The sequence below is a fragment of the Myotis myotis genome, unplaced genomic scaffold (genome assembly GCF_014108235.1).
Source record: "Myotis myotis isolate mMyoMyo1 unplaced genomic scaffold, mMyoMyo1.p scaffold_m19_p_26, whole genome shotgun sequence".
NCBI classification, from domain to species: domain Eukaryota; kingdom Metazoa; phylum Chordata; class Mammalia; order Chiroptera; family Vespertilionidae; genus Myotis; species Myotis myotis.
In genome coordinates, this window is record NW_023416331.1 from 1,270,906 (window position 1) to 1,297,727 (window position 26,822).

A 26,822-nucleotide genomic window follows, 5' to 3' on the forward strand; every position below is an offset into this window, starting at 1 on the left:
ATTGTCCAGCCAAGGCCATTGTCCTGCCCCCTCCCCCTAGTCCCTCCCAAGCCTCTTTGAACCCGAAGTCAGATATTTTCTCTTCCCCTCCCTCTGGGCTTTCCCCACCCAGAGCCTCGGGCTGGAGGCTGGGGCTGGGGCTGGGTGGTGGGGGAGGGAAAACAGTCATCTAGGTACTGGGATATTCGGGTCCCACAGTGAGGGGTGTCGGATCCCTCTGTCTGGACAAAGGTTGGGGGACCCGTGCACAGCCAGTCCAGAGCCTGGCCCTGGAAGGGGCAGTGGGAGTGGGTCCCTGAGTCCAGCCGGTGAGGGGCTGTGGAGTGGAAGCCCCGGGTGTGGAAAGGAGGCCTTGCCCGCTGTCTGTCCTAGAGATGGGGTGGAATTAGCAGGCTGCGCAGAGGGCAGCAGCCGTCGCAGCTTTGGGGTAATGGAATTTGGCCAGTAATCTGGATGAATGCCTGGGTCTCTGGACTGGGGGTGGGGGCGGGCACAGGGTGCTGATGAGGAACCGAGGGGTAGCCCGGCAGTACTGGTGCGCACCCCGTGAATGTGGGAGGAGCGGGCCCCAGTGCGCAGACGGTGCCAGGGTCTTTGGAGAGGGGTCAGCCCCTGGGCTCCTGAAGACCCTGGAGAAGATGTGAGGGGTCCCAGACGGCTTGGAGGTGTGCAGAGCCCGAGGGAGGGCCGGGCAGTGGGGCAGGGAGTTGGAAGAGAACGTCCTAATCGGGGACTGTGCCAAGGGCCCTGGGGCTGGGCCGGGGGACTCGCCTAACGGGGGCTCCCAGACATTCCGCTTCCACAGACACCCCCGCTACCAGCAGGCAAACACTACGCCTCAGTTTCTCCCACCTCCATGGCTCTCTCCTCCCCCCTCCCCCCAGGGGGCGGGGCCAGAGGTCAAGGCTAGTGGGTGGGGTTGGGGAGGGGGTGAGTGGCGAGCAGTGCCTCGGAGAGCCCTCCTTCCACCAGGCCCCCAGCTTGGGGCGCCGTCCTTCCCATGGCGGGACACCTGGCTTCCGACTTTGCCTTTTCGCCCCCACCAGGTGGTGGAGACGATGGGCCAGGAGGGCCGGAGCCGGGCTGGGTTGACCCTCGGACCTGGCTGGGCTTCCAGGGCCCTCCTGGCGGGTCTGCCATCGGGCCGGGGCTGGCGCCCGGGGCGGAGGTGTGGGGGATTCCCCCGTGCCCCTCGCCGTACGAGTTCTGCGGGGGGGTGGCCTACTGTGGGCCTCAGGCTGGAGTGGGGCTGGCACCCCAAGGCGGCCTGGAGGGCCCCCAGCTCGAGGGCGAGGCCGGAGCCGGGGTGGAGAGCAACTCCGAGGGGGCCTCCCCCGAGCCCTGCGCGGCCCTGCCTGGGGCCCTGAAGCTGGACAAGGAGAAGCTGGAGCCCAGCCCCGAGGAGGAGGTGAGTGGGGTGCAGTGGGACTGGGTGGTGGCTGGACGGCAGGGGCGCCGGGGAGGGGAGGGGAAGCGGCCCCTGCAGCCTTCTTGGCCTGGAACCCAGGGGAGCTGCGGGGACCGGGTGGGAACCGGGGCCAGAATTCCGGCGGAGCCGAAGGGAGGCAGGGGTGGGTGGCCTCGGGGAGTCCGAAGCTGGCCCAGGCTGGCCTTGCTTCGCGCCTGGCCTTCGTTGCCAAGTATGTACCTTCCGCTTCCTAGGCCTGACCGGGGTCTGGTCGCTCGACTTATTACAGCCCAGCGTCTGACCCAGCTTGGGGTTTGAGCCCCTGCTCCCACCTGGAGCCGCCCTGGACAACTTGATCCTTATCTTACCCCAATGCCTGAGGGTAAAACCGTGCTCACTTCTCCCTGGGTTATTGTTCCTGAGATTGGAGGGTGTGGCCGGTTTCTGTAGACGCTCCCCCTCGGGCTGTGTGGCCGCGTGCGGTGGGCTCACCTCCGTCCAGTTCAGGCCGGGTCCCCCATGGCTTCTGCCCGGGCCAAGAGCCACCTGGTGCAGAGGGCACCCCCGCACCCCCTCAAGAGCGCGAAGTACCCAGTGCAGCGGGATTTCTTAAGCTTTGAACTGGCCCCTCCAGGCCATTCCCCAAAGGAAGGCACGTTCAGTCCTGCGGGGACTCCTGGGGTGAACGGTCCAGCCCTCCGAAGGGACCAGTGTAAGCAATTAGAGATCACGTCGGAAGCCGCCGGCCGCCGGGGAGGTGTGAGCGGATTCAGCTGGCCTCCGAGCCCTGCCTCTGGCTGGAGGCGACTGCTGAGCCTTGAATAATAATGGCTGCCAATTGCGGTCCATTTCCTAAGTGCCTGGCTGTGTGCTGGCTTCTACATCATTATCTCATTAACTGCCACAAACTCTCCCAGGGAGGTATTATTAGCCTATTTCACGGGTCTTAAACTGCTAAATGATAAAGCTAGGATTTGAACCGGGGTTTACCTCATTTCAACCCCGAAGCAGGATTTGGAAGAGCCTGATGGGGACAGCTGCGGGTGTGAAACCTTGGGATGGGCAGGGTTGGCAATGGAAGGGCGCCGGCGTGAAGCTGATGTGATTGATTACCCTTGAAATACTTCCTCAAGGCTTCCAGGGCCCCACAAAGGCCTGCCTCTTCCCCGGGCCCCTGGCCCCCCCACCTCTCTTCCATCCACCTTTCCTTGCTCCCCTCCACCCGCAAGGCTCAAGGGCCTCGTAGACTTGACTGCTGCGTTTTCCATCTGCTGGGATGGCTCTCTGAGCAGCTGCACCTCACCCAGTACCCGAGGCCCAAACCAGGCATCCTCATTTCCCCAGTCTCCCTATGCCCACTCCTTTGGAAACACCACTATCTTTACCTTGGAAATGCACCCCGAAATCAATACTTATTACCACCCTGTCCCAGCCACCACCATCTGTGCCTGGAAAACTGCAGTTGCCTCCCTAGTTATCCCCTCACTTCTTCCTTAGCCTCTTGTCACCATGTCAACGGACTGAACACCTTACAATGTGAGTCAGATCATTTCATCTCACTGCAACGTCGGCAGGGTCTGCCCTGCTCACCCCTCTGATCTCCTAGCTCCTCCCCCTCCCCTTTCCTCTGCCGCTCACCCAGCTCGCCTAGCTGCTGCCTGGCTGTGCCTGCCCGCCTAGCCCGCCACCTCAGGACATTCCCCCTTTGCTCAGTGCACCACCTCCGTCTTATTTAAATTGTCCCGTATGCCCCACCCGCTGTGCCCTGTGATCCTCTTCCTGGTTTCACTTTTTCCACGGTATGTGCTGTCTCCACACTAGCATGGAAACTCATGAGGCCAAGGCTTTTTGTCTATTTTGTGTAGCCACTGGCTTAGAGAAGGTGTAGAATAAATCTGTTGAATTAATCACTGAGGATGCTTGCTTCCATATTGCAAAAAAAGATATAAAAACAAGAGATAATTGGCTTTTTTGGGGAGTTCAATGACCACACACCCAGGTTTCAGGTTCAACACCACCACCACTCCCTCCCCCTCCCCTCCCCTCCCCCTCCGCTGTCAGGAGCCTGGAGCCTGCAGGAGGCTACCACACATGTTTCTCTCCCCCCACACCTACACCTCTCTAACGTCAATTTTAAAAAGGGGGGATAATCAGCTTTTTAAATGCACCAGCCATATGCAGAGCACTTTGTTCACACCTCTTACACACCTGTAACTTTCTGTCGGGTGTGTGTGTGTGTGTGTGTGTGTGCCGGGTCATGGTCTGGGACCCCACGAGCTGGGAGGTGGCACTGAGATGAGAGTTAGAGGCTGGTGCCCTTGGTTTCTCTAGGGCTGTTCCTCCAGCAGAAAGCCTCTGAGTGTTAGAGCTGCCCAGCAGGGGCTCCGTGACCTGCTCTTTCTAGCATGTGTGCTGCTCAGGGTGAATGACGGCTGTAGATGGGATGTTTCAGGTGTTGGGTGGGCGGCCTGGATGCAGAGGTACTCCCACAGACCAGTCCTTGGGGCCTGGGTGGGCAGGGGGTGGACAGCGGTGTGTGCCTGTGTTCTTACACATCCTCTGCCTTTTAAAATGCTGTTGCAGAACATGAGAGCTCTGCAGAAAGACCTCGAGCAATTCGCCAAGCTCCTGAAGCAGAAGAGGATCACCCTGGGGTACACCCAGGCCGATGTGGGGCTTACCCTCGGCGTTCTCTTTGGTGGGTCCCCTCAGCATGTGCTGCCCCATAGACCAAAGAGACCAGCCTCCCCTGGGAGGGGCAGTCCTGATCCTGGGCCTTTGCGACCAAGGGGACGAGGGCCGGGTTCCGGGGCAGGCTCTGCCCTTGCCCAGGACGAGGGTGCAGGGGGAGGAAGAGATTTGGGCCTGTGCTCCGTCTGGGAAGTGGGATCCTGGTGTGGGACCTTGTGAGCGTGGGAAGAGGTGGTGACACCTGGGTCTCGGGGTCATGAGGGCCTTGCCCGTTGCCTCACCTTGTTTCTCTTTCAACCCACCTCCCCAGGCAAGGTGTTCAGCCAAACGACCATCTGCCGCTTTGAGGCTCTGCAGCTCAGTTTGAAGAACATGTGTAAGCTGCGGCCCCTGCTGCAGAAGTGGGTGGAGGAAGCTGACAACAACGAGAACCTGCAGGAGGTGAGGGTGGGCGGGTGCCCCACGTCCACGGCTTCCACCCTGGCTGGCAGCTCTGCTTCTTGGGGCATAGCCCTCCGTCGGGGGAAGTGGCTGCTCAGTGCTGCTGGGCCGGGTGCAGCCGCTGGTCTAAGCCTGCCCTGGCAGGATCCTTCTTTCTCACCTTCCGGCTCTGGTGACACCTCCACCAGTGCCCCTTAGCAACTTGCTCTCGAATCAGACCTTGTGGGTTCGAAGCCTGCCCTCCCAGCTCTTTGTCACCCCTCCCCACCCGCCCAGATATGCAAAGCAGAGACCCTGCTGCAGGCCCGCAAGAGAAAGCGGACGAGTATCGAGAACCGAGTGAAGGGCAACCTGGAGAGCATGTTCCTGCAGTGCCCGAAGCCCACCCTGCAGCAGATCAGCCACATCGCCCAGCAGCTCGGGCTGGCGAAGGACGTGAGTGCCCTCCCCAGGGCGCCCTGCCCTCCTCCCCTGGCCCGAGCTCTGGTACCTGCCCTTCGACCTCTCTGGATCTGTTGGGTTCGGGCCAAATGACCCACCTGGAGTTTATGAGCAAGTCCCTCTCCCTCCCCCACCCCCAGGTGGTCCGAGTGTGGTTCTGCAACCGGCGCCAGAAGGGCAAACGATCGAGCAGTGACTATTCTCAACGAGAGGATTTTGAGGCTCCCAGGCCTCCTTTCTCAGGGGGACCAGTATCCTTTCCTGTGGCCCCAGGGCCCCACTTTGGCCCAGGCTATGCGGGCCCTCACTTCACTACGCTGTACTCCTCGGTCCAGTTCCCTGAGGGTGAGGCCTTTCCCGCTGTGCCCGTCGCCACTCTGGGCTCTCCCATGCACTCAAACTGAGCTGCCTGCCTCCCAGGCCGGGAGCGAGGGAAAGAACCCGATTGTCCCAGGGCTTTGGGATCAAGTTCCTTTCACTATAGAATTGGGAGCACAAACGGTGGGGGACAGAGTTTGGGGAGCTGGTTGGCGGGAAGGTGAAGTTCAGTGATGCTCTTGATTTTAATCCCGTCACTTTGATTTTAATAAAGAAACCCGGGACACAGTGGGTGCATACTTGTGTCTTTGGTTTATCCTCTTCCAGTTACTGAGAGGGAGGGTGACCCTGAAGCCGAAGTGCGGAACCCGCTCAGGAGTCCGTGGCAGGTGAGCTGGCCTGGAACCTACTTCTTTCGTAGAGGCCAGCCGGTTCTTAGGCGCTTGTGACCCAGGGTCCGAGGGAATTGGAGTTGAGCTTATTTCTGCCCACAGATGTGGTTACTTATAGGCCAGTGATGGCGGACCTTCTGAGCTCGGCGTGTCAGCATTTTGAAAAACCCTAACTTAACTCTGGGGCCGTGTCACATACAGAAATTTTTTGATCTTTGCAACCATAGTGAAACACTTATATTTTTGATATTTATTTTATATATTTAAATGCCATTTAACAAAGAAAAATCAACCAAAAAAATGAGTTCGCGTGTCATAGGTTCGCCATCACTGTTACAGACCATTCCCTACTAGGAGCTGGCTCCTTGCTTTCCCCATGCTACTTTGGAAGTCCTCGGTGGCATTATGCTAAGAAATCCGGTCTTTGGGGACTTATTTCCTCTGCATAGAACCCCAGCTAGAAGCTCTTCCTTGTGCTTTCTCGGTGCCAGGGTCCATGAGGTTTCCCTTCATTTTGCCTGTCCTGTCCATGAGTGACTCAGCAGACCCTCCGCGCTTTAGTTCTGGCTCTGCTGCTACCACATAGGGGTCCTTGCTCTGGAACTCTTTCCTCTGGAAGAAATAGGTTGGTAAGCCGTGGTAGGAGCGGAAAGAGGGTGGACATGTGTCAAGATAAGGCAAGGCCCCACACGTGGGCTGAGCTGACATAGGCCCAGGCAGCAGCTGCGCTAGCTGGTTTTCTGCCCTGGTAGTGCAGGCACACATTGGCACTTCACAGATGTACTTTTTCAAATCGAAGGTAAGACCCTCCACCAGTAAAAGATGACGGCTCTTTGTTGCGGTGGTCTGGAACCGAACCCGCAGTATCTGAGGTCGGCCTGCACTGGGGACGCTGGTACAAGTTCTGCCATCTGCATGAAACTGCCAAACCCCAGCTACCTAACTGTAAGGGCAGCGGATGCTTTCTTTTAAACTAGAACCCTTCATTACCTGGGTTTCTTTTTTCAGGCTCCAACGTCATCCCATATACTTGTACTTTTTCAGTGAGCAGGTTTGTATTTTTCTACCTTTTCCACTCATCTCCCCTTCCCCTAAGAATTCACGTTTTCCCAACCTTTCCAAGTCCATTCTACCAAGAATTGGAAAGCAAGGTGTACCAGACCCACAGAGGAATAACTCCCTAGCAGCAAATTAATATTTTCATTCTTTATTTGGAAACGGAAGCAAATCTCTGAAAAGCCAGGCCACAGGCTACAAACATAGTCAGCGGTAGGATTAGAGTTTGGGGGCTGTGCCCTAGGTTTTCCCAGAATGCCTTAGGTGGTACCATCCAAGTTGAGAACTCACTTGTTTGGGTCTGGGGCTTATATCTTCAGGCACAGGTGGTCTCTGTAGTTGATGATGCTCTGATCAGACACTAGTGTCCGTGACAATAAGGGTCTATGACTTGTAACGGAATTTACGGCTCACTAGCAACTTCCTGAAGGCATTATCTTTGGCAGGAAGCCATCTCTTCTGTCACCTTGGCCGAGAGGGCCTGTTCCAGACCTGGGATCCATAGCAATGGGCCCCTGCCCTGTAGTCATTCCCTCCTGGGGAGGCAAGAGAAGAGGGATTTCTTAGGACCCACTGGTGTCCCACTGTATCCATCCATGGCCAGCTCTATCCTCAGGCTCCTTGGTGGTGGGCCTTAGGTCTGGACGCCCATGTGACACCCTGGGCACCGGAAGTCAGCCTCCCTGGCAGCCTGGATACTGCAGCCAACACAGGCCACGTGGAACCAGCGGTCACATCCATCACACTGAACCCAGGCCACTGTTTCTTCTTGGGGCAGGCCGCAACAAGGGGCTGCACAGGGCTCCCCGCCCCCAACCACAGGAGGAGTCATGGGGGTGCTCACGGGGTGCTTCGGAGGATGCCCAAGTCGATTTCTGAAGAAAAACAAAAACCTGGGTCATTGAGAACCTGTAGGAGAAGCCTAGAAGTTTCCCTTGGATGAAAATAGTGGGTCCAGATAGACTCACCAGAATAGTGGTGAACCTGGTTGCTAGAGCTAACCCAAGTCTTGCCATTCAACCTGTTGTCTGCCCACTGCCCACCTCATCCCCAGCCGAGGGCCACCTCCCAACCTGAGGATCTAAAAAAGAATCGAAAGGTAGGGAAACCAGACCGTGATCTAGCCACTTACCCACTGGGTGTCAGTGGAGTCTTCTCTACACAGAGTTTCTTCCTGGGCTCTCTAAGGACTGGGGGGCTCTCAGGAGCCTCTCTCTCATCATCCAATTCTGCCAACACTCGGTGAGCTGATTTCCTTCTATTTCTTGGGGTTGGGGCAGAAGGGGTGGTCCCCTCTTTCCCATGGGGAGTGTGGGGAGGTAGGCTCGGTGGCCCACCCCCCCTCCTGGAGAAGGTGAGGGGCTGTGGCTGGAGCTTGCTGAGGCTGCCAATGGAGTTGAGGATCAGTGTGGCTTTTGGTGCAGGGGACAGGGTGCTGAGGGGGCGCTGCGGAGCCCCCTGGGGAGGCAGCATGGGCTGGAAACCAACCCCGGTTCCCTCTTCTACCCTAGACCGTGGGATGGTAATGGCAGCGAAATCTTGAGGTTTGACTCGGACTTGCTGAAACATGAAGTAGAACTCCGAGGGGCTGGTTCCTGGGGGCCTTTCAGGGCCAAAGGTCAGAAGGTCACCATCGCTTAACTCCAGCCTGTGACCCCTAGGGAGTCGGACATTGTTGACCAAAGTCCCTGTTGATGGGGCACCAGACAGATACAGGGAATGACAAAAGCAAATGACCAGTTAGGAGTGGAGAAAATGGCCCTGACTTTCTGGGGAACATGAGAAAGAGGACACCTGACATCAAATCCTCACATGCTAAGTCCCTCGGCAGGTGGCATCAGACCCTAAGCTCTTTCTGAGCTGGGAACAGGTGTGTTCCTTCTGCCTCCCACAGAACATGGGAGGGAATATTCTATTGAGGTCCAGTGTCAGACATGCTCACCCTCATCCAGCTTCCACTCAGCATAGCTCAGGCTCTGTGTTCCAATCCTGATGCCACCTCTTACCAGCTCCGTGACCCTGGACAAGGCACACCTCTTTGTGCCTCATTTTCCTTGTCTGTAAAATGGGGATGTTAATGTCCACCTACATTCCATGAATTTAAAACAGTGCCTGGCTTAATAGTAAGCACTAAATGAAGGTGCTACCATAGTTACCCCCACATGCTCCTCAAATGGACTTTATAAAGTCCTTCCATTTCACCCAAGAGGAGAACTAAGACCCAGAGACGTGAAGTGAGGCCTGAGGCTGGCTGTGACCACCTCCACGGCAGGGAGTAAGACACATGCCCATATCATGAAAACGGAGTGAGACATATCCTAACTGCCCCAAGACAGGAACAAGTGTCTCAGCAAGTCGGGAAACAGAGTCATCCGAGCTCAGGCCCCCCCAATGGCCACACAACACCCCCATGGATATTTCCCTGATGCTGCCCTAGGCTCTGGAACCATCTCCTAGCCCCTGTTTGAGCTAAATGGAGACCAATAAGAGTCAACGCGTCATGCTTCTGGTGGAAAGACAGGTCTGGACTGCCTTGTCCACCCATCCATCCAACCCAACAGGGAGGCAGGCAGGGTCCCTGTGGAATCCCTTAATCATTCCATCCCCGAACTGCTGACTGCTCACCTTGGCTGCTGTGGTCCTCCAGGCTGACCCTCCAGTCATCACCCTGGCGCTCAGCGTGCAACTCTGCATGGACTCCGGAGATGAAGCCGGGCTCCTGTTGGGGCCGCAGGGCCACATCACACAGGTCGGCCCTGCGGCCCAAACGATAGGTGCAGCCAGTTCCGCTTGGGGGGTGGAAAGTGTAGAGGTCACCGCCCCTGCCGCCCCCAATGCGCAGCAGCTGGAAGCAGGGCAGCATAGGCAGTGCCACTGCACACCAGCTCTTCCACGTCAGGGCTCCATCACCGCTCCCCCTCCTGGGCCATGCACGGGGGTCCAGGCTCACGTTCTGTCTGGTGCAAGCTTGAGTTGTGCTTTGTGCAATTTCAACTTTGAGCACAGTCCCTGAGCAAATTCAGAATGCAAGGATTCTAGGCACGCGATGCAAAATGGCTGTCAAGCAGCTCCAAAGCGGAAAAATTCGGGGCAGTGCACAACGAGCACGTCGTATGGCACCTTGGATGAACCGGATCCTCAGGCCGCAGAATTTCCCGGGTGCCTTCAATCTGTTCGAGGCAACATACCGTTAGGCAGCTTCCGGGGAACTGCAAACCGGCGCGCTCCTAATTCTGCAATGCTAACCTGTCACCGCGATGACATTGGAGAAAACAGCTTTGTCCTGTCAGACCCGCTTATCCAAATGGAGTAGCCAGCCCTCCTGCTCGCCCGCGCCTCGCTCTCCTGGCCAACCCCTCGCTCATAACTAGCTAGGTTGAAACCAGTGGGAAGTGACTCCACTGTCACCCCCAAAAAGGCAGAGAGAACGGTCCCTACGTTCTCCAAGACACTGGTCCTAAACCCCATCTGCCGGCTTCTCCGGGGGGTGGGGTGGAGGAACAGAAACAGCTCCCCGAGACGATGCGAGGCAAACCCAGCCTTCTGCCCACCCCAGCCCGGTGCCGGATCTACCGCGTGGTGCAGTCTCGGAACGGTTTCTGCAGGCAGTGCCGGCCGGCGCGGCGTCCGGGACCCTCGGGCTCCGGCCCGGCGGGCGCTCCGCAGCTGTTTGACAGCGAGGGCGCGGGCCCGGGGGGCGCGGCCTCCGCGCGCGGGCAGCGCAGACCCCGCCTTCGGAATTCCCGGGTCCGAACTTGGCGCCCGCAAGCCTGCCCCGTGCCGTTCCTGATTGGTCAGCTCCCGGGGTCACCTCCGCTCCATTGGTCAGGGTCGGACGGGTCCCTCAGGTCCCGCTTCCGCCTTTTCTGATTGGTTGACAAGTTTTCCCGGGTTCCCGGAGTTGGGAGGAGCCGCCAGGGCGCGGAGACAGCAGCGCCGGCTTCCGGCCCGGCTGTAGACACTACTGCGCCTGCGTGCACCTCGGGCGCCCCACCGGGCCCCTCTGCGCAGGCGCGGTCAGGCCGCCGGCCGGCCGGGAGCCAGGTGAAGGCTCTCGCGCCGAGTGAGGGCCTCGGGCGCGTCGGTTGGGGGAGGGAAAGGACGAGCGGGGGCTCGGGGGTGGGTTCCGGGGGTGGTCGGGGAACAGGGGACAGGGGCCGGGGAAGGAACGGACGAGGTGCAGAACAGCCTTAGCGCTCAGGGTCCAGCGGGGCGAAGGCCCGGTGTCCCGGGAGGGGCGGGGCGGAGGGCCCGCGGAGGGCGGGAGGCGGGAGCGGGAGGCGGGAGCGGGCTGAGGTGAGGGAGCCGGGCCATGCCTTCAGGAGGACAGCAGATGAGAGTGCAGGGCGGGCGGGCGACAGGGCTCCCGGATTGGGGGGAAATAGGTGGGTTTGGGTGGGAGGGTGGGAGGCCTTGAGCCTCTGCAGGGAGCAGGGGCGGCAGGTTGGCAGCGGACGGGGTCGAGGGCAGGAACGGGAGGCTGCAGGGAGCGTTTGGGAGAGATGTCTGGGAGCTGGCCTTTCCGCCCGGGGACCTAGGCTGCCTGGACCCCCGGGGTCCTGGGGAGCCGCGCTGCCCGGCATGCGGCCACATCCCTCCGGGGCCAGGCCGCGGGCCAGCGCTTTGGTCCGGAGGGACCTGGGGGCCCTGGCGTGGTGTGTGGATGGGCTTCCCCCGGGCCTTGCCGAGCCTTGGCGGGGACTCTGGAGCCCGGGCTCGCAGCCCCTGCACCGCACACCTTCCTCACCCGCGACCAGGAATGGCCGAGTCCGTAGGAACTTGAGGAGGAGGGTAAAGGCTGTGGCCATGGCTGTGCCAGGGGCAGGCTGGGTCCAGCAGGCTCTGTGGGCGTCTCCTTCCTCTTCCTGGAAGTAGGAAGAGGAGCTCGGCCTGGCTCTGGTCTGAGGACCGAGACTTTGTCGGAGGGGCTTTCCCTCTGGGGGGGGCCTGATCGCTGACTTGCAGTGCCCATGTTTCTCCTCTTGTCCAGGGGAACGTAGATGGCTGGACACAGGATCTAGAGGCTCCAAATAATGTGGAGATGTTTCGACCTTCAGGTCAGTGGGACCCGGCAGGGGACTGCCGCTGTCTCTCTCCCCCGGGAAACTGACCGTCTTTGTCCTTGTGATTCCTCAGGTTCCACGGGGCTCATCCCCCCGTCCCACTTCCAAGCGCAGCCCCTTCCAGCCATGCCGAGAATGGCTCCCACCTGGGTCTCAGACATCCCCCTGGCCCATCGAGGCGTCTCAGAGCGGCGGCCAGACTTCCAGAGGCCTCTGGGGATCGTGTGGGAGCAGGACGTTTCTGGCGATGGGCAGGAGCCGGGGTGGAGGGGCAGGTAGGGGGCACTGCCGCGCTCTCAGGCTTGCCTGCCCGTGGCCCTTCACTGAGATAGGTCCTTGCCCTAGTTCAGCCCTGAGTCCCATCATTTGTTCATTTATCCGTAGCAAGTATCGGTGCCTACAGTGCATAAATAGTACGAAGAGCATGCTAGATGCTGGGGGTGGCATAACAAACAAATAGGAGAAATCCTGATATCAAGGATTTCCTTAAAATTCCAAGGGAAGAGACATCGACCAACAGCTGATCATAATCAGGCAAGATGCCGTGTCCTGTGCTAGTGCGGACTCATTCTGGCGGATGGTGCCGTCGGAGCGGGCCATGCTGCTTGTCGACGTGCTTCTGTACAGCTTCTCATGGATGGTTCCTGCGTGTCTTTTCCCTGATAAACTGGCAGCCGTTGTGCATTGTGCTCTAGAGTGGGATTGCGGGTGGGTCTCCCTGGGCCCCACCAGCGGGCAAGGAGATGACGACAGGGAGCATCAGAGCTGCTGCCAGGACACGGGCTCTCTGTTCCTAGCTCGGCACTGGCTACGGTCGTGTGGCCGTTCACTTCGTTTCTGTAGGCTGTCGTTCCCTGCTTAAAAAGTCCTGCAGCCCGCGCCTCAGTGAGGAGCTGTGCCAAGAGCCCGTCACAGGTGCTTTCAGCAGTGGCTGCGGACCACTGGTGGCCCGTGAGGTCCGAAAGGTTGGCGACCGCTGCTTTAAGCTGCATGTGCACCAGGAGACTTCGCTAAAGGCTGGGACTGCATAGTTTATTGACGTGCTGTCCTCCCGAACCCCTCACTCAAGAACCCCTCACTCAGCGTACCTGACTCTAGACCAGCGGTTCTCAACCTGTGGGTCGCGACCCCTTTGGGGGTCGAACGACCCTTTCACAGGGGTCGCCTAAGACCATCGGAAAACACATACATAATTACATATTGTTTTTGTGATTAATCACTATGCTTTAATTATGTTCAATTTGTAACAATGAAAATACATCCTGCATATCAGATATTTACATTATGATTCATAACAGTAGCAACATTACAGTTATGAAGTAGCAACGCAAATAATTTTATGGTTGGGTCACCACAACATGAGGAATTGTGTTAAAGGGTCGCGGCATTAGGAAGGTTGAGAACCACTGCTGTAGATGCTCCCAGCCAGCACCTGGCCGTACTGATACTGGGAGCCCTTAAATCAGAATTCAGAAGTCCCTCCCTGCACTTCCAACGTCTTCAGAATGTGTGGCCCAGTGATACGCACAGTTGCTGTTAAGACATCAGCCTGTATATAGCTCTCTCTAGAGCAGCAATTTTCAACCTTTTTCATCTTGTGGCACATTACTAAAATTTTGCGACACACCAAAAAATGTTATTTTTTGCCTTTCTGACCAAAAAATAGGTATACTTTTGATTGATTTACAAAATAATAATAATTACCTACCCTTTCTGCTTCAAAGTAACTTTTTTAAAAATCAGGTGCTGCCCAACTTGCATGGCTCAGTGATTGAGCGTTGACTTATGAACCAGGAGGTCATGGTTCGATTCCCAGTCAGGGCACATGCCTGGGTTGCAGGCTTTATCCCCAGTGAGGGGCATGCAGGAGGCAGCCAATCAATGATTCTCACTATTGCTGTTCTTTCTCTCCTCCCTCTCTGAAATCAATGAAAAAATATTTTTTAAAAATTAAGTAAATAAAAAGTTAGGTGCCTATACTTGTAATTTATATAAGGATTTCTGATACCAAGAATGAACCAATCAGATGCAACCTTATTCAACATGACCAATAAGATACAACTCTATTGACCTATGTATTTATGGTCCAAGACCAAGTATTCACATCCCACAGCTATTTTGTTAGCTGGTGTCATTTTTTTTACTTGACAATCTAAGGGAAAGAGGTCAGTGCCCCTGACTAAATAGTTAGGTATTGCATGTTTTAAAAATTCTTGTGGCACACAGTTGATAATCACTGCTCTAGAGGGCGATGGGCCCAGAGACTAGACCTGATATGCTCAGTAGGGCCTTGCTGAATGGTGATGGTGATGGAAATGCAGAGATCCCTAAGGTCCAGTTTCATTCCCACATGTGAGCAGAGGGAGCTCTTCTCCTGGGGCCACCTTCGCAGCCCCAGAGACAGGTCTCACCCGTGCTACCCTGTCTTTCAAGGTCCGTGGAGCTGCAGGGGTCGCAGGCCTTGCGCCAGCAGGCAGAGCTGATCTCTCGGCAGCTGCAGGAGGTGCGACGGCTTGAGGAGGAGGTCCGGGTCCTGCAGGAAAACTCGCTACAGCAAAAGATGAAGCTGGAGACCCAGGCCATGGAGCTGGAGGCTCTGGCACGGGCCGAGAAGGCTGGCCGAGCTGAGGCCGAGGGCCTGCGTGCCGCCCTGGCTGGGGCGGAGGTCGTCCGGAAGAACCTGGAGGAGGGGAGCCAGCGGGAGCTGGAGGAGGTTCAGAGGCTGCACCAGGAGCAGGTGAATGGGGGTGGGAGGGCCTCGCCTTCACGTGGGGATCTGGCCGGGGGCTTCCCTGCAGAAAGCAGCTGCGGGAAAAGACGCCCACGAGCCGTGGAGGGATGAAGAGCGTGCCCTGGGAAGAGGGGGCCTTGGTGTTGGGCATTATTCAGATCGCTCTTGTTCCCCACCCACCACCTGAAGCCCTCCTTCCCCTCAGTAGGAAGTAGTTTGTCTTCCTACCCCACTCTGGGTACCCGTTAATCTGGGAGCTCCGGCGGGGCAGGTCCGAGGTGAACTGGGAAGGAGACTGTTCAGTTGGTGAGCATTTATCAGTGCTTACTCTTCCGCCCCTGAGACAGGAGCTGGGCCTCGGTGAACACACCAGCGAGTCCCTGCCCGCCTGGGTGCAGCTGGCGGCCTAAAGGGGGACACACATTCAACACCTGATTTAATCCTAAGTAGTTGCCTGCCATTGGGAGAAGTGCCATGAAGAAGGACAAGGGAGCCTTAAGCTGGTAGGGGAGTTAGAAAGGTCATTTTAATAAGTCAGCATGTTAAGAAATGAAACCATAATGATACCGGAAGAAAATCTGGGTGAATTCCTGGTAACCTTGAGTGGGGAAGGTCTTTACATATGAATCAAGATCCTGAGCCACTAAAGAAAAGATTGGAATGTTGACTATATAACACTACTGGTAAACTTAGGAATGGCAATAAAAGTAAAATTAAAGGACAACTGGTAGCCCTAGCTGGCTTGGCTCAGTGGGTAGAGCGTCGGCCTGTAGACTGAGGGGTCCTGGGTTCGCTTCCAGTCAAGGGCACATGCCCGGGGTTGCAAGCTCGACCAGGAGGGTGTGCAGGAGGCAGCCAGTTAATGATTCTCATCATTGATGTTTCTCTTTTTCCCCTCTCCCTTCCTCTCTGAAATCAATAAGAAAATGAAAAAAAAGAACAACTGGTAAATTAGGAACAATATTTACAGCTCATATCACAGAAAGAAGCAAATATCTCTACTATATAATGTGTGTGTAGAAATTGATACAAGGAAAACAGTAATCCAGCCAGAGATAGTGCAAAGAAAAATATAAATGCCTTTAGAGTCGCGAAAGATGCATAATGATAAGAGGTGACTTTTAAAAAAAAACATTTTTATTGATTTCAGAGAGGAAGGGAGAGGGGGGAGAGAGAGATAGAAACATCAATGATGAGAGAGAATCATTGATTGGCTGCCTCCTGCACGCCCCCTACTGGGGATCGAGCCCGCAACCCGGGCATGTGCCCTTGACCAGATTCGAACCTGGGACCTTTCAGTCTGCAGGCTGACACTCTATCCACTGAGCCAAACCGGCCAGGGCAAGAGGTGACTTTTGTTCTGAGTAGAAGTTGGCTTGTCAGGCCTGGGCGGTGGAGATGGGAGCTGCTGTGACATGGGGCAGCACGTGGGACAGGAGGTGGCCAGAGGGGTTTGAGGGCAGGAGTTGAGGGGCTCTGGGTGGTCCTGGGACTGTGAGGTCTCAGGCTCATCCAGAACTTTATCTTAAGAACAATGAGCGCCCGGCTTAGTGGCATGGCTCAGTGGTTGGGCGTCGATCCCTGAACCAGGAAGTCACAGTTCGATCCTGGGTCAGGGCATACGCCTGGATTTTGAGCTCAGCCCTCAGTAGGGGGTGTGCAGGAGGCAGCCTATCGATGTCTCTCTCATCATTGATATTTCTCTCCTCTCTGAAATCAATAAAAAAATATTTTTTCAAAAAAGAACAATGAGCAACCAGTGAAAGGTTTAAAACAGGGAAATGACATGATCATATTTGTGATTTATGTCCAAAAAGTTCCCTCTAAATGTGGCGTGGAAATTGGGCGAAGGGAGACCAACTGGAGATGAGGACAGCCGTGTTCCCGCTTCCTTGTCTGTCCCACGACTCCCTCCGTGTCCCCGACACCACTGAGAGGTGCAGTGAGGAAAGGGCGAGCCGCCTGCCTCCCAGAGCTTCCTTTGTGTGGGCTGTGGGACTGCCAGGTCCTCTCAGATGACAGCAAGTGCTGGAGGCCAGGGCCAGGCAGCAGGACAGAGTGGTGGTGGGTGGGGATTGGAGGGCCCTGGGAGGTGACGTGGAATCTGAGACAAGCCATAGGAAGTGGGCTCAGAGCAGTGGGCAGGGGCCCAGGCGCCGGACGTTGCAGCCGAGGGAAGGAGCCGGGTTTTGCTCAGAATGCCAGCCGCTGGAGGTTCCTCAGGGCTGGTCAGGGGGTGGTTGCTGTCGTCTAGACCAGAGGTGAGGATGGCCCACCTCAGGCTGGTGGCTGGAGGTGGAGCGAAGTGAGATATGATTTGGGGGAAGACCAGACAGGAACTGCTGATGAGTTGGAGTGTGACGGGGACCTAAAGGCTCTAGGGTCGGCCCCATTTGCCAGGCCTCTGAGGCCTGTGGGCGCCGTGCTGGGCTGTTGTCTGAGGTCACAGCAAGTGGGAGACAGGGCCAGCGCCAGGGGAGATTTGGAAAGCCCAGGTGTGGGGGTGAGCCAGCCCCTGCTGAGACCCCTCTCTCTGCAGCTGTCGTCCTTGACACGGGCTCACCAGGAGGCTCTTTCCAGTTTGACCAGCAAAGCCGAGGGCTTGGAGAAGTCTCTGACCGGTCTGGAAACCAGCAGGGCCGGGGAAGCCAAGGAGCTGGCCATGGCCCAGAGGGAGGCTGAGCTGCTGCGGGAGCAGCTGAGGTAAGTTGGTGGGTGGCCAAGGGGGGCCCAGCAGGTGGTGCCCCCTGATGGCTGTCCTATTCCCACACTCATCCTAGCAAGACCCAAGAAGACTTGGAGGCTCAGGTGACCTTGGTTGAGAAGCTAAGGAGATATGTGGGGGAACAAGTTCCCCCCGAGATTCACGGCCAGGCATGGGAGTCAGAGCGACTGAAACTTCTAGAGACCGTGCAGGTGAGGGTGCAGGGCACATCTGTGCAGGTGGGTGGCCCAGGACCTGGGAGGACCTGCCCCAGGAGGGAGGGTGCAGACCGGTGCTCTCCGCCCTGCTCCCTGGCAGCACTTGCAGGAGGACCGGGATGGCCTGCACACAACGGCGGAGCTGCTGCAGGTGCGCGTGCAGAGCCTCACGTACATCCTGTCCATGCAGGAAGAGGAGCTGGCCAGGAAGGTAGGACCCTCGCCTCCCTGTGGGCGGGCCCTGCTGAGAGCTCCCCTCCCTGTACACACACCTCTGCTCTCTGTGGCTCCTGTCACCTGGGCAGCCCAGAGAGAAACCAAGATGCAGCTTCCTCCTCTGCTCCCCAGGAGCCACACGACCGCTTCCCCCGCCCACAGGTGCAACCGTCAGATTCCCTGGAGCCCGAGTTCTCCAGGAAGAGCCAGGCCCTGCTGAAGCACTGGCGGGAGAAGGTGTTTGCCCTCATGGTGCAGCTAAAGGCCCAGGAACTGGAGCACGGAGCCTGCGTGCAGCAGCTGAAGGGACAGGTCACTTGGCGTTCTTCCTCCCCATGGTTATCCCTGTTTCCTTTACATAAGGGGTGGCATTTAGTTAACTAGCGTTACCGAGTGGCTGCCACGAGCTGGGAGCAGCCCTAAACAAAGACAGAGCTTAGGTCCTGGAGCAGACACAACAGGCAACGCAGACAGGTAACGTCAAGAAATCCTGTGTGCTGTGAAGAGTGGGGTGACCCACCACACGACAGACCAGGGGGCAGCCTTAGGTGCGATGGTGAGGTATGGCCCTCCTCCTGGCGCAGGGCACAGGCTTTGCGTGGAGACCTGGACTCAGGAAGCCAAGTTTCTTGTCTCCCCGGATGGAGTTCATTTTGAGACCTTTGTCCTGCCCCTTCGATCCCAGTGCCCGCCTGCCTCTTCTTCCCCAGGTGGCAGAGTTCCAGGAAAGAGTGGCTGCCCAGAGCCAGGAGCAAGCCATCCTGCAGCGCTCCCTGGAGGACAAAGCTGCGCAGGTGGAGGTGGAGCGGATGGGCGCCAAGGTCAGAATTGGCCACAGTCAGGGGCTAAGGGAGGCCTGGGAGCCCTGGTCAGTGGGCCAAGGCCCCAGAGAAAGGACCCTTTCCTTTATTGTCTCCTTCACAGTCCCTGCAGATGGAGCTGAGCCGTGCCCAGGAAGCCTGTCGCCGGGGGCAGCAGCAGACAGCCTCGGCTGAGGAGCAGCTGAAGTGTGTGGCCAGAGCTATCAACAGGTGTCTGGGTAGAGGTGGGGGTGCTGTGGGTGGAGTAGGATTTCTGCTTCCCCAGCTTCTGAGACACCTTGGAGTTTAAGAGCCTTAGGCAAGCACAGCTAGAAAGATGGCCACTGGAAGGTGCAGACTGGAGGGACTTAGCTACTGGGGGGTGTGGGCTGGAGGGACTTAGCTACTGGGGGGTGTGGGCTGGAGGGACTTAGCTACTGGGGGGTGTGGGCTGGAGGGACTTAGCTACTGGGGGGTGTGGGCTGGAGGGACTTAGCCTCTGGAGGATGTGGGCTGAGGGACTTAGCTGCTGGGGTGCAGGGTTCGAGGGACTTCACTGCAGGTGGTGGTCGTGCAGGGCTGGAGAACGTAGCCATGTTAAAGCTCCTGTGTTCATTTTCTGGGGCAGTGCCTCTGCATTCACACGAGGGTCACTCTGACTGCCACTGCCTGTGTGACTCGAGGTGAAGAAGCTTCCTCCTGCATTTGGTCCAGTAACAGCTTGAGCTAGTGGAGCACTGGGAGGATCCCACCTTCACAGCTGTTCTTGGATGGGGCCCGGTGCATGAAATTCGGGCACAGGGGGGTGGTCTCTGCTGTGCCGAGGGATACAACAGGCAGCCTTTGTGTCTGCCTGTTTTTCTGTTGGCGGAGACTTGACTGCCCCTGAGTTCCAGCCCTGCCCCTGGATGCTGCCATGCCCCCCGGCTCCCCCCCCCCCCCGGGCCTGTTTAGGCTTCTGGGCCTTTTGAGCCACTTTGGTTCTGGTGGGGGCACAGCCAGCCAACAAAGGGATGCCCCTGGCCTTCACTGGGAGGGATGACGGTGATCTCTGATGTCACTTAATGCTTCTTGGGAATGGGCCCCTTAGAAAACCAACGGAGGCCATGGCTCTGTTCCTTAGGAAGAGGCACCTAAGTGCACACCCCCTGAGTGCAGCACACGTGCTGGGGGAGGCCCCGACCTGCAGAGGAACCAGGGGCCTGGGGTGGAAGTCTAAATCCGCTAGAGATGAGCCAGCCTGTGGCACTCGCCTTGGCCCCGCAGAGCCGTGTCTGCTGGCCCCTGGCTGCAGAGGCATCTGGGCCCAGAGGAGGTGTGCCCATGAACCTCGTGGCGGCTTTACTGCTGGGACCAGAGGAGAAGCTGGGGGACCAGGAGCTCATGAGCAGCTGGGCCCTTTGATGTGGCAGTCACTCCGGGCTCAGGCCCCAGGTTTTCCTGTTCTATCAGCCAAGGAGCCCGGGCACAACTTGGCTTCAGCTTTTCTTTTCCCAGCTTCGATTTCCTTCCCTGCTGCCTGCAGGTCCGCCGCTGAACAGGCTGGAGGGAGGTGTTCTACAGCAGGTCAAGTCCTGGGGATGAGGTGGGGTGGAAGGTGACTGGCCTTGTATCTTGTCCAGCTTTCAGACCTGGATCCAGAACACCATGGCCGAGGTGGAGCAGGCTGCAGCCCGGCTGCCCAGCCTCAGTAGCCGAGTCAGCTATGCCGTCCGCAAGGTCCACACTATTCAGGGTGGGTAGGCAGCTGCCAGACCAGACCCGCCCCGCCCCGCCCCACCAGCTCTCTGTTGCCTGTGTCCATCCTCCTACCTTCTCATCAGTCGGAGCCTTTTCCCCTTCCTCCCCACCTCCCTTTCCTCTCTGAATGCTGCTGCTGTCTGCCTTCCTCCAGGTCTAATGGCTCGAAAACTGGTCCTTGCTCAGCTGCGCCAGGAGAGGTGAAGTTTGGGGCACTTGGAAGTGGATTGAGGATGGTGGTGGGGCTTTCAGGTGTTGGTTGTTGGGACCCAAAACAATAGGAATGAGGAGGGATGGGGTGAAGGAGTCAGGCAGCTGGGTGACCCCTCCCCCACTCTGTCTCAGCCACCCCCCAGCCCCACCAACCAAGGAGGTGAGCCTTGAGTTGGAGCAGCTGCGGGAAGAGCGGAACCGCCTGGATGCAGAGGTGCAGCTCAGTGCCCACATCATCCAGCAGGAGGTGGGCCGGGCCCGGGAGCAAGGTACGCTTGGTCGCCTGGCCTGGGTCCCTGTCTTAAAGCTGGGACAGAGTTGGCACGCTGGGGGCTGGGGGCTGGGGGCTGGGGCCGAGGACATGGAGAGGACCAAGGGAGCCTGAGCCCACCGCTTCCCAGGGGAGGCGGAGAGGCAGCAGCTGAGTGAGGTGGCCCAGCAGCTGGAGCAGGAACTGCGGCGGACCCAGGAGTCCCTGGCCAGTGTGGGGCTGCAGCTGGAAGCGGCTCGCCAGGGCCAGCAGGAGAGCATGGAGGAGGCCGCCAGCCTGCGGCAGGAACTGACCCAGCAGCAGGAGGTCTACGGGCAAGGTGTGCAGCAGGGAGATGGGGGTGTTGGGTGGGGTCCATGAGCCACGGCTCCCCGACACCCCATGTGCACCTTCACCCCAGCTCTGCAAGAGAAAGTGGCAGAAGTGGAATCCCGGCTGCGGGAACAGCTCTCAGAAGCAGAAAGGAGACTGAACGAGGCCCGGAGGGAGCACGCCAAGGCTGGTGAGGCTCGCGGGTGGACGTGGGCGTCCAGGACGTGGACGTGTGTAGACACAGGTTATTTTAGAAGCTTTCTGGGAAGCTTCCTTGGAAGGTGCTGGAGTTACCAGGGAACGGCCAGCTGAGTTCTCAGGGCAAGCACCCAGGTAGCCAGCACCCTCCACAGAGGCGACACCCTTCCACGCCTCCCCACCGAGGACCCCCAGCTCTTTAGTAGGAAAAATGTCTAACCCCCCGCAAGGGAGGACAGTCCTGTGATGAGCGCCTGCACCGTCCTTCTGCGCCTCGACCCAGCCCTCGCTCACGCCCTCGCTCACCTGCCACACTGGCTCCTCTGTGCACACACCACCAGACACATTTCTGGGGAGTCAGTGAATTACAAGCATCATGGCTGTTGACCTGCATCTCCTACAGAGAGGAAAGTGTCCCATAAGCCTCAGCGCCATTGCCACATTGACGAAAATGTACATTTGTTGGACAAAATCTAATACTCAGTTCATATCCAGATTTCCCCTCAGGGCTCCGGGAAGGTTCGGGTGGGGAGCAGATTGACAGGGTCCTAGAGCGGCAACCCCTCTCCCTGTACAGAAGGGTGGTCACCAAGCTAGGACCCAACTCTCCTGCCCATCATCCCAGTCTTGTTTTCATGGTGCTCCGTGACCTCTGGGCGGCCCCACACCTGCCCCCTGCTTCCCCACAGTGGTCTCCCTGGGCCAGATGCAGCGCAAAGCCACCCGGGAAAAGGAACGGAACCAGGAGCTCAGGCGCCTGCAGGAAGAGGCCCGGAAGGAGGAGGGGCTGCGGCTGACCCAGCGCCTGCAGGAGCTGCAGAGGGACAAGAACCTCCTGCTGGTAGGGGAGGCGGAGGCTGGGCTGGTGGGGAGTAGCGGTGTGGAGAGAAGGGGGGAGGCTCTGCCCTGCTAGGCGGCGTTGAACCCTCTCCTTCCCAGGCCACCTTGCAGCAGGAGGGTCTCCTCTCCCATTACAAGCAGCAGCGACTGTTGGCAGTCCTTCCCCCCCTGGATAAGGGGGGGTCTGCGCGGCCCAGCCCCCGGCCGGCAGGGCCATCGGCAACAGCACCTCCAGCAGCAGTGCTTGGCCCCAGGGCAGCCACTAAAGGTAGTGGTCTAAGTGGGAAGGGACAGATGGTGTGTGGGGTGGGGGAGCACTTCGGGAACCTCTACCCCAGATACTCCAGTGCATGAGCCTTGTTCTCTGTGACCCTTTATTCACATCTGCCACGGACCCGAGAACCTCCTCCCTCAGCCTCCCCACCCCCAGGGGCAGCCCTGCTCCTCTGCACAGGACCTCATGGCCTTCTCTTGTCTGGCTCCATCCCCTGGTCTTTCCCAGAATCCCTCTCTGTCCTGCTGGATGACCTGAAGAGTCTGAGTGAGGCCATTTCCAAAGAGGAGGCCGTTTCTCAAGGAGACAACCAGAACTCTCCTGCGGCCAGGGGCTCGGAGTGCCTGGGGACTCAGGGGGGCCCAGCGGGCCAGGAGGATCGTGAAATGGGGTGAGGTTTGGGGGCCTGCCCTCAGGGATACCAGCCACCAAGGTGTCTGGATTTTGTGCCTCAATAAAGATGACTAAATAGCTCTAGCCGGTTTGGCTCAGTGGATAGAGCATCTGCCTGCGGACTGAAGGGTCCCGGGTTCAATTCCAGTCAAGGGCACATGCCCGGGTTGCAGACTCGATCCCTAGTGGGGGGCGTGCAGGAGGCAGCTGATCAATGATCTTCTCTCATCATTGATGTTTCTATCTTTCTTTCCCTCTTTCTTCCTTTCTGAAATCAATAAAAATATATGTTTTTTCAAAAAGATGACTAAATAGAGCCATTGCACAGACGTGTTGTCTCTGGGACTCCGTGCAGCCGCCGCCGGGAAACGGGGTCCCACACAGAGGGCGCCTTTCTCAGCCCCTTTCCTAGGTTGCTGGGAAGCTTTTTGAGAAGCCCCAGGTTTTCTTTATTCTCTAGTTTCAAACTCTTTACCTCTGGGAGGTGATCAGCACCAGAGTGAGGAGGATAAACCTTCACCCACTCGGCAGGCAGGGCCCCGACTCAGGGCCCGGGGGAGGAGGCGGGGGGGAGGGGAGGGGAAGGCAGGTCCCTGGGAGAGACGATGGACAAGTGCCCGATGAACAACGAGCGTTTCCAACAAGTGCTGTGAGAGAAAAGCAAGGACGGCGATATGACAGGCGCTGGCGGGGCGGGGCGGGGCGGCCTCTGAGGGTCAGGAAAGGCCTCTGAGGGGGACGTGGCTGGACCTGGGGTGGGTCCGGCTGTGCCGACCGGGAGGAGTCCCCGCAGGGCAGGCTGGAGGACTCACCCTGGGTCTGCAGAAAGCCCTCGAGTACTTTTATATTTTTAAAAAATATATTTTTGTTGATTTCAGAGGAAGGGATGGGAGACTGGGGGTCAAGCCTGCAACCTGGGAATCGAACCATGACTTCCTGGTTCATAGGTTGATGCTCAACCACTGAGCCAGTCGTCTGGGCTTGAGTACTTTTTTTTTCTTAAATATTTTTACTGATTTTAGAGAGAGGAAGAGAGAGAGAAACATTAATGATGAGAGAGGATCATTGATTGGCCCGCAACCTGGGCATGTGCCCTTGACGGAAATCGAACCCGGGACTCTTAAGTCTGCAGGCCGATGCTGTATCCACTGAGTCAAACCGGCGGTGTCTTGTGCTGCTGGGGGAGGCCCGGCGGGGAACTCATGGGGAGGAAGTGAGTTCTGTTTTGGCCGCATTACTTCTCACCTGTCGGCTGAGGAGCCCTTCCTGAGGGAAAGTCCCAGCAGGACTCCTGAGACTTAGACCTAAAGGGTGAGGGGGGAGGCAGGCAGAGTTGGAGCCAAGGTCAGGAGGGGGCTGGGGGGGCAGGAGGAGGTCCAGAGGGAGGACGGGAGGCTGGGATGACTGCGCTGAGAGCCTCTGGCGTGACTGCCGGAACAGCCTGAGGTGGAGAGAAGGAATCAGGAAGTCCTCGCCTTCCTGGCCCGCCCTCCGCTCCTGGAGGGAATTCCTCGAAGCCCCTCGCCTGGAGCAGGCGTGTGCTCCGAGCAGCTGCTTGGTCCTGAGGGAGTGGACCTTCCAGGGGAGGCCTGAGCCTCAGGGGGAGCTCAGACAGTGGAGGGCGGGGCTCTGACACCACTGACGCCCTCCCGGTGCATCCCAGGCATTCAGAGGAACCCACCCCTCCCGCCCTGCCCTCAGCCCTGTAATCACCCGGCCAGCCGGCTTGCTCCCATTCCTGGGCTTCCAGTGGCTTCGAGGAAAGAGGCGGAAGTCCCTGTGATGAGAGATGACAGTGGGAGACAAAAAGGAGGGACGCCAGCCTCCGGTTACACGTCAGCATGGCCTTCCAAGCGTGTTTGACTGGTTAGGCTCTGATGGGACTCCTGTGTCACTGGGCTGGCCCTCCCCAGAGATGGGCCTCCTCCCCTATAAAGCCTGTTGGGGTTCCCAGGCACCCAGGCTCAGCCCACCTCTGACATTGGGGGCCAGGAGACAGCCATGAGGCTCGACTGGAAGCTGCTGGGGATCCTGCTGCTTTGCCTGTACCCAGGAGGTGCGCTGGGAATAGAGGCGGGTGCGTTTGGGGTGAGGGGGATGGTCAAGGTGCGAAGAAGGCGGCCACTAAGGAGGGGTGACCTGGATGCATAGGGATGAGGAGGCTCTGGGAATTGGCTTGAGGGGCAGAGTTACAGGGACGGGAGAGGTGCGTGTAGCTCAGGGCGCATGTCTTGCTGGTTGGGAGGTAGCTCCATGTGGCCATTTAGGTCAGAATTCAGGTGTGCGGAGCTGAGGTCTATGTGAAGGAGGGTGGAGGTCACAGGGTGCCACTTGGGGCCAATGTGTAGACCATTTGGGGGCTGCAGACCAGCACAGGGGCCATGCCAGTGGGATGACCCAATCAGGGCTGGATGGAGCTTATTGGGGGTGAGGGGTTCCTCTCAGTTTAAAGGTCAAGTTAATGGCTTGGGACAGGGTTTTCATGTCATTTTAAGATCACTTCGGTGTTTTGTAAATGTGTGGGGAGTTATTTCTGAGGTCTGTGGGGTCCGCTCAGGCTGTGGTCCCTCCCAGGCAGGCTGTGTCCCCTGGGCCTGCAGCTGGCTGGGTCTGGCTCTGGCCTGCATCACTTCTTACCTTTCTCCTTCCTCCTCTATAGGCATCTCAGGCAGTGGAGACCACCCCCCTCCCCCACCGGCAGAGGCTGGACAGGAGGAGGGCTCCCCAACATTTCCTCAGGGTGCCCCCATCCCTGGTGACCCCTGGCCAGGGCCACCCCCTCTCTTTGAGGACCCTCCACCTCCAGGCCCCAGTCGTCCCTTGAGAGACCCGCCAGAATCTGGAGTCTGGCCGCCTAAGCCTCCTAGAACTGATCCCCCTAAACCTCCCCGGCCTGACGACCCCTGGCCAGCAGGACCCCAGCCTCCAGAAAACCCCTGGCCTCCTGCCCCTGAGACGGACCACTGGCCTCAGGAGGAGCCAGACCATGACCTGCCCCGGGAAGAGTACAGGTAGACCTCCCAGAGGCCGCCCGAGCCCATCTCTACTGCTTCCCCTGAATTAGCCAACCCTTCCTTCCTCACTCCCTCAATCGCATTCTCAGTCATGAAGGTGCGCTCTCAGCATTTCCTATCCCCTCCTGAGAGCCATATTTAGCGCCCACATCCCCCCTCTTTTTTCTCTAACAGCATAAGCATATATCCCTACCTCAGCCCAGTCCTCTCTTCTACTTGCGCCCGCCCTCCCACTCCCAACGCCCCTTTCCTGGGTCCCCTCACCGCTCTGTGCTCTCTGCTGCCACCTGGTGGCTTACACTAGGAACTGTCAGGAGGCAATGATGGTGCTTCTGTGAAATGGAAATAAAAAGCATTTTTTCTTAATTTTGAATTGAGGTTGATTCTTTCCCAATGATGAGGTCCATCCTCACAGCTACACCCCACAGACATTGGAAGTAACTTCAGCTCCTGGCTTTCCATGTGCTCCAGGACGTGGGACTCAGTCACAGGCGGCTGGAAGTGTAATGGACAAAAGGGTTCAGACCCATACCGCATCCGGGGACCCTGGTTTTGGAGAACGGAAGCCAAGCTAAGCCTCTCTTCACTAGCTCATAGTTTTTGCAGACCCCTGCACAGACACGGACGTTCCCAGGGCCATGTGCAGGAAGACCAATCAATATTGTTCATCACAATATTTGTAGTTCCTATCGATTGTGTCTTGTTATAATTGTAATTATAAGTTCACTGCAGAATAACTTTAACACTTAGAGTCTCATGGTCACAGGACATACACTTCAATTTATACACGTATCTTTGTTACAGAGATATACAATAAGGACTTTCCAAAAATACAATAAAATACACAGAAAAAGATACAACAAAAGAATTTCATTAGGATAAAACTCTAGAGGGAAAGTGGAACAGAAAAGAAAAAGAAATGAATTGAGTCTGCAGACGGCTCAAAGGCTTAGGCCAGGAGAGGGCGCTGATCACCCAGCTGCTCGAAGACAATTCCCTGGAAAGCATAGGAATTGCAAATGTTTAAACTCTTAATGGGAAATGTTAGCTGTTGACTTAAGAATATGTGAGGGGCACACTGCTTTTCA

At 57.7% G+C, this 26,822-nt stretch overlaps 4 protein-coding genes and 1 long non-coding RNA gene across 15 annotated transcripts; 3 read left to right on the forward strand and 2 right to left on the reverse strand.

Annotated features, from left to right (window-relative positions):
• The first annotated feature begins 1,000 nt into the window (after positions 1-1,000).
• POU5F1 (POU class 5 homeobox 1) lies at positions 1,001-5,589 on the forward strand. 2 transcript variants are annotated; one of them, XM_036356576.1, is made up of 5 exons: positions 1,001-1,417; positions 3,992-4,106; positions 4,410-4,540; positions 4,817-4,975; positions 5,122-5,589. In XM_036356576.1, the coding sequence occupies exons 1-5, from the start codon at positions 1,001-1,003 to the stop codon at positions 5,383-5,385; spliced, it is 1,086 nt and encodes a 361-aa protein (XP_036212469.1). In that variant the 3' UTR covers positions 5,386-5,589. The 2 variants fall into 2 exon arrangements, with proteins under 2 accessions (XP_036212469.1, XP_036212470.1); XM_036356577.1 differs by having other exon boundaries at positions 1,001-1,408.
• Positions 5,590-6,882: 1,293 nt separating this feature from the next.
• Positions 6,883-10,675, reverse strand: TCF19 (transcription factor 19). Of its 3 annotated transcripts, XM_036356485.1 has the most exons (4): positions 9,373-10,675; positions 7,880-8,435; positions 7,592-7,622; positions 6,883-7,283 (listed from the first exon to the last, which is right to left on the reverse strand). In XM_036356485.1, exons 1-4 carry the CDS (start codon positions 9,608-9,610, stop codon positions 7,161-7,163), a joined length of 948 nt encoding a protein of 315 aa, XP_036212378.1. In that variant the 5' UTR covers positions 9,611-10,675; the 3' UTR covers positions 6,883-7,160. The 3 variants fall into 3 exon arrangements, with proteins under 3 accessions (XP_036212378.1, XP_036212377.1, XP_036212379.1); XM_036356484.1 differs by having other exon boundaries at positions 6,883-7,622; XM_036356486.1 differs by lacking the exon at positions 7,592-7,622 and having other exon boundaries at positions 7,146-7,283.
• A 50-nt stretch (positions 10,676-10,725) lies between these two features.
• CCHCR1 (coiled-coil alpha-helical rod protein 1) lies at positions 10,726-22,804 on the forward strand. 7 transcript variants are annotated; one of them, XM_036356480.1, is made up of 18 exons: positions 10,726-10,791; positions 11,738-11,804; positions 11,884-12,085; positions 14,244-14,547; positions 17,081-17,244; positions 17,322-17,457; positions 17,564-17,674; positions 17,812-17,991; positions 18,390-18,500; positions 18,604-18,710; positions 20,102-20,214; positions 20,374-20,419; positions 20,565-20,701; positions 20,834-21,022; positions 21,104-21,205; positions 21,903-22,054; positions 22,153-22,321; positions 22,556-22,804. In XM_036356480.1, exons 2-18 carry the CDS (start codon positions 11,789-11,791, stop codon positions 22,720-22,722), a joined length of 2,406 nt encoding a protein of 801 aa, XP_036212373.1. In that variant the 5' UTR covers positions 10,726-10,791; positions 11,738-11,788; the 3' UTR covers positions 22,723-22,804. The 7 variants fall into 7 exon arrangements, with proteins under 7 accessions (XP_036212373.1, XP_036212374.1, XP_036212376.1 ...); XM_036356481.1 differs by having other exon boundaries at positions 10,734-10,810; XM_036356483.1 differs by lacking the exon at positions 10,726-10,791 and adding an exon at positions 11,111-11,132.
• On the reverse strand, positions 20,971-24,543 carry LOC118679583. The gene is made up of 3 exons (XR_004975273.1): positions 24,434-24,543; positions 21,520-21,610; positions 20,971-21,105 (listed from the first exon to the last, which is right to left on the reverse strand). It is a non-coding gene; the product is annotated as an uncharacterized LOC118679583 (long non-coding RNA).
• On the forward strand, positions 24,475-26,100 carry PSORS1C2 (psoriasis susceptibility 1 candidate 2). 2 transcript variants are annotated; one of them, XM_036356487.1, is made up of 2 exons: positions 24,475-24,797; positions 25,380-26,100. In XM_036356487.1, the coding sequence occupies exons 1-2, from the start codon at positions 24,722-24,724 to the stop codon at positions 25,733-25,735; spliced, it is 432 nt and encodes a 143-aa protein (XP_036212380.1). In that variant the 5' UTR covers positions 24,475-24,721; the 3' UTR covers positions 25,736-26,100. The 2 variants fall into 2 exon arrangements, with proteins under 2 accessions (XP_036212380.1, XP_036212381.1); XM_036356488.1 differs by having other exon boundaries at positions 24,506-24,776.
• Positions 26,101-26,822: the final 722 nt, after the last annotated feature.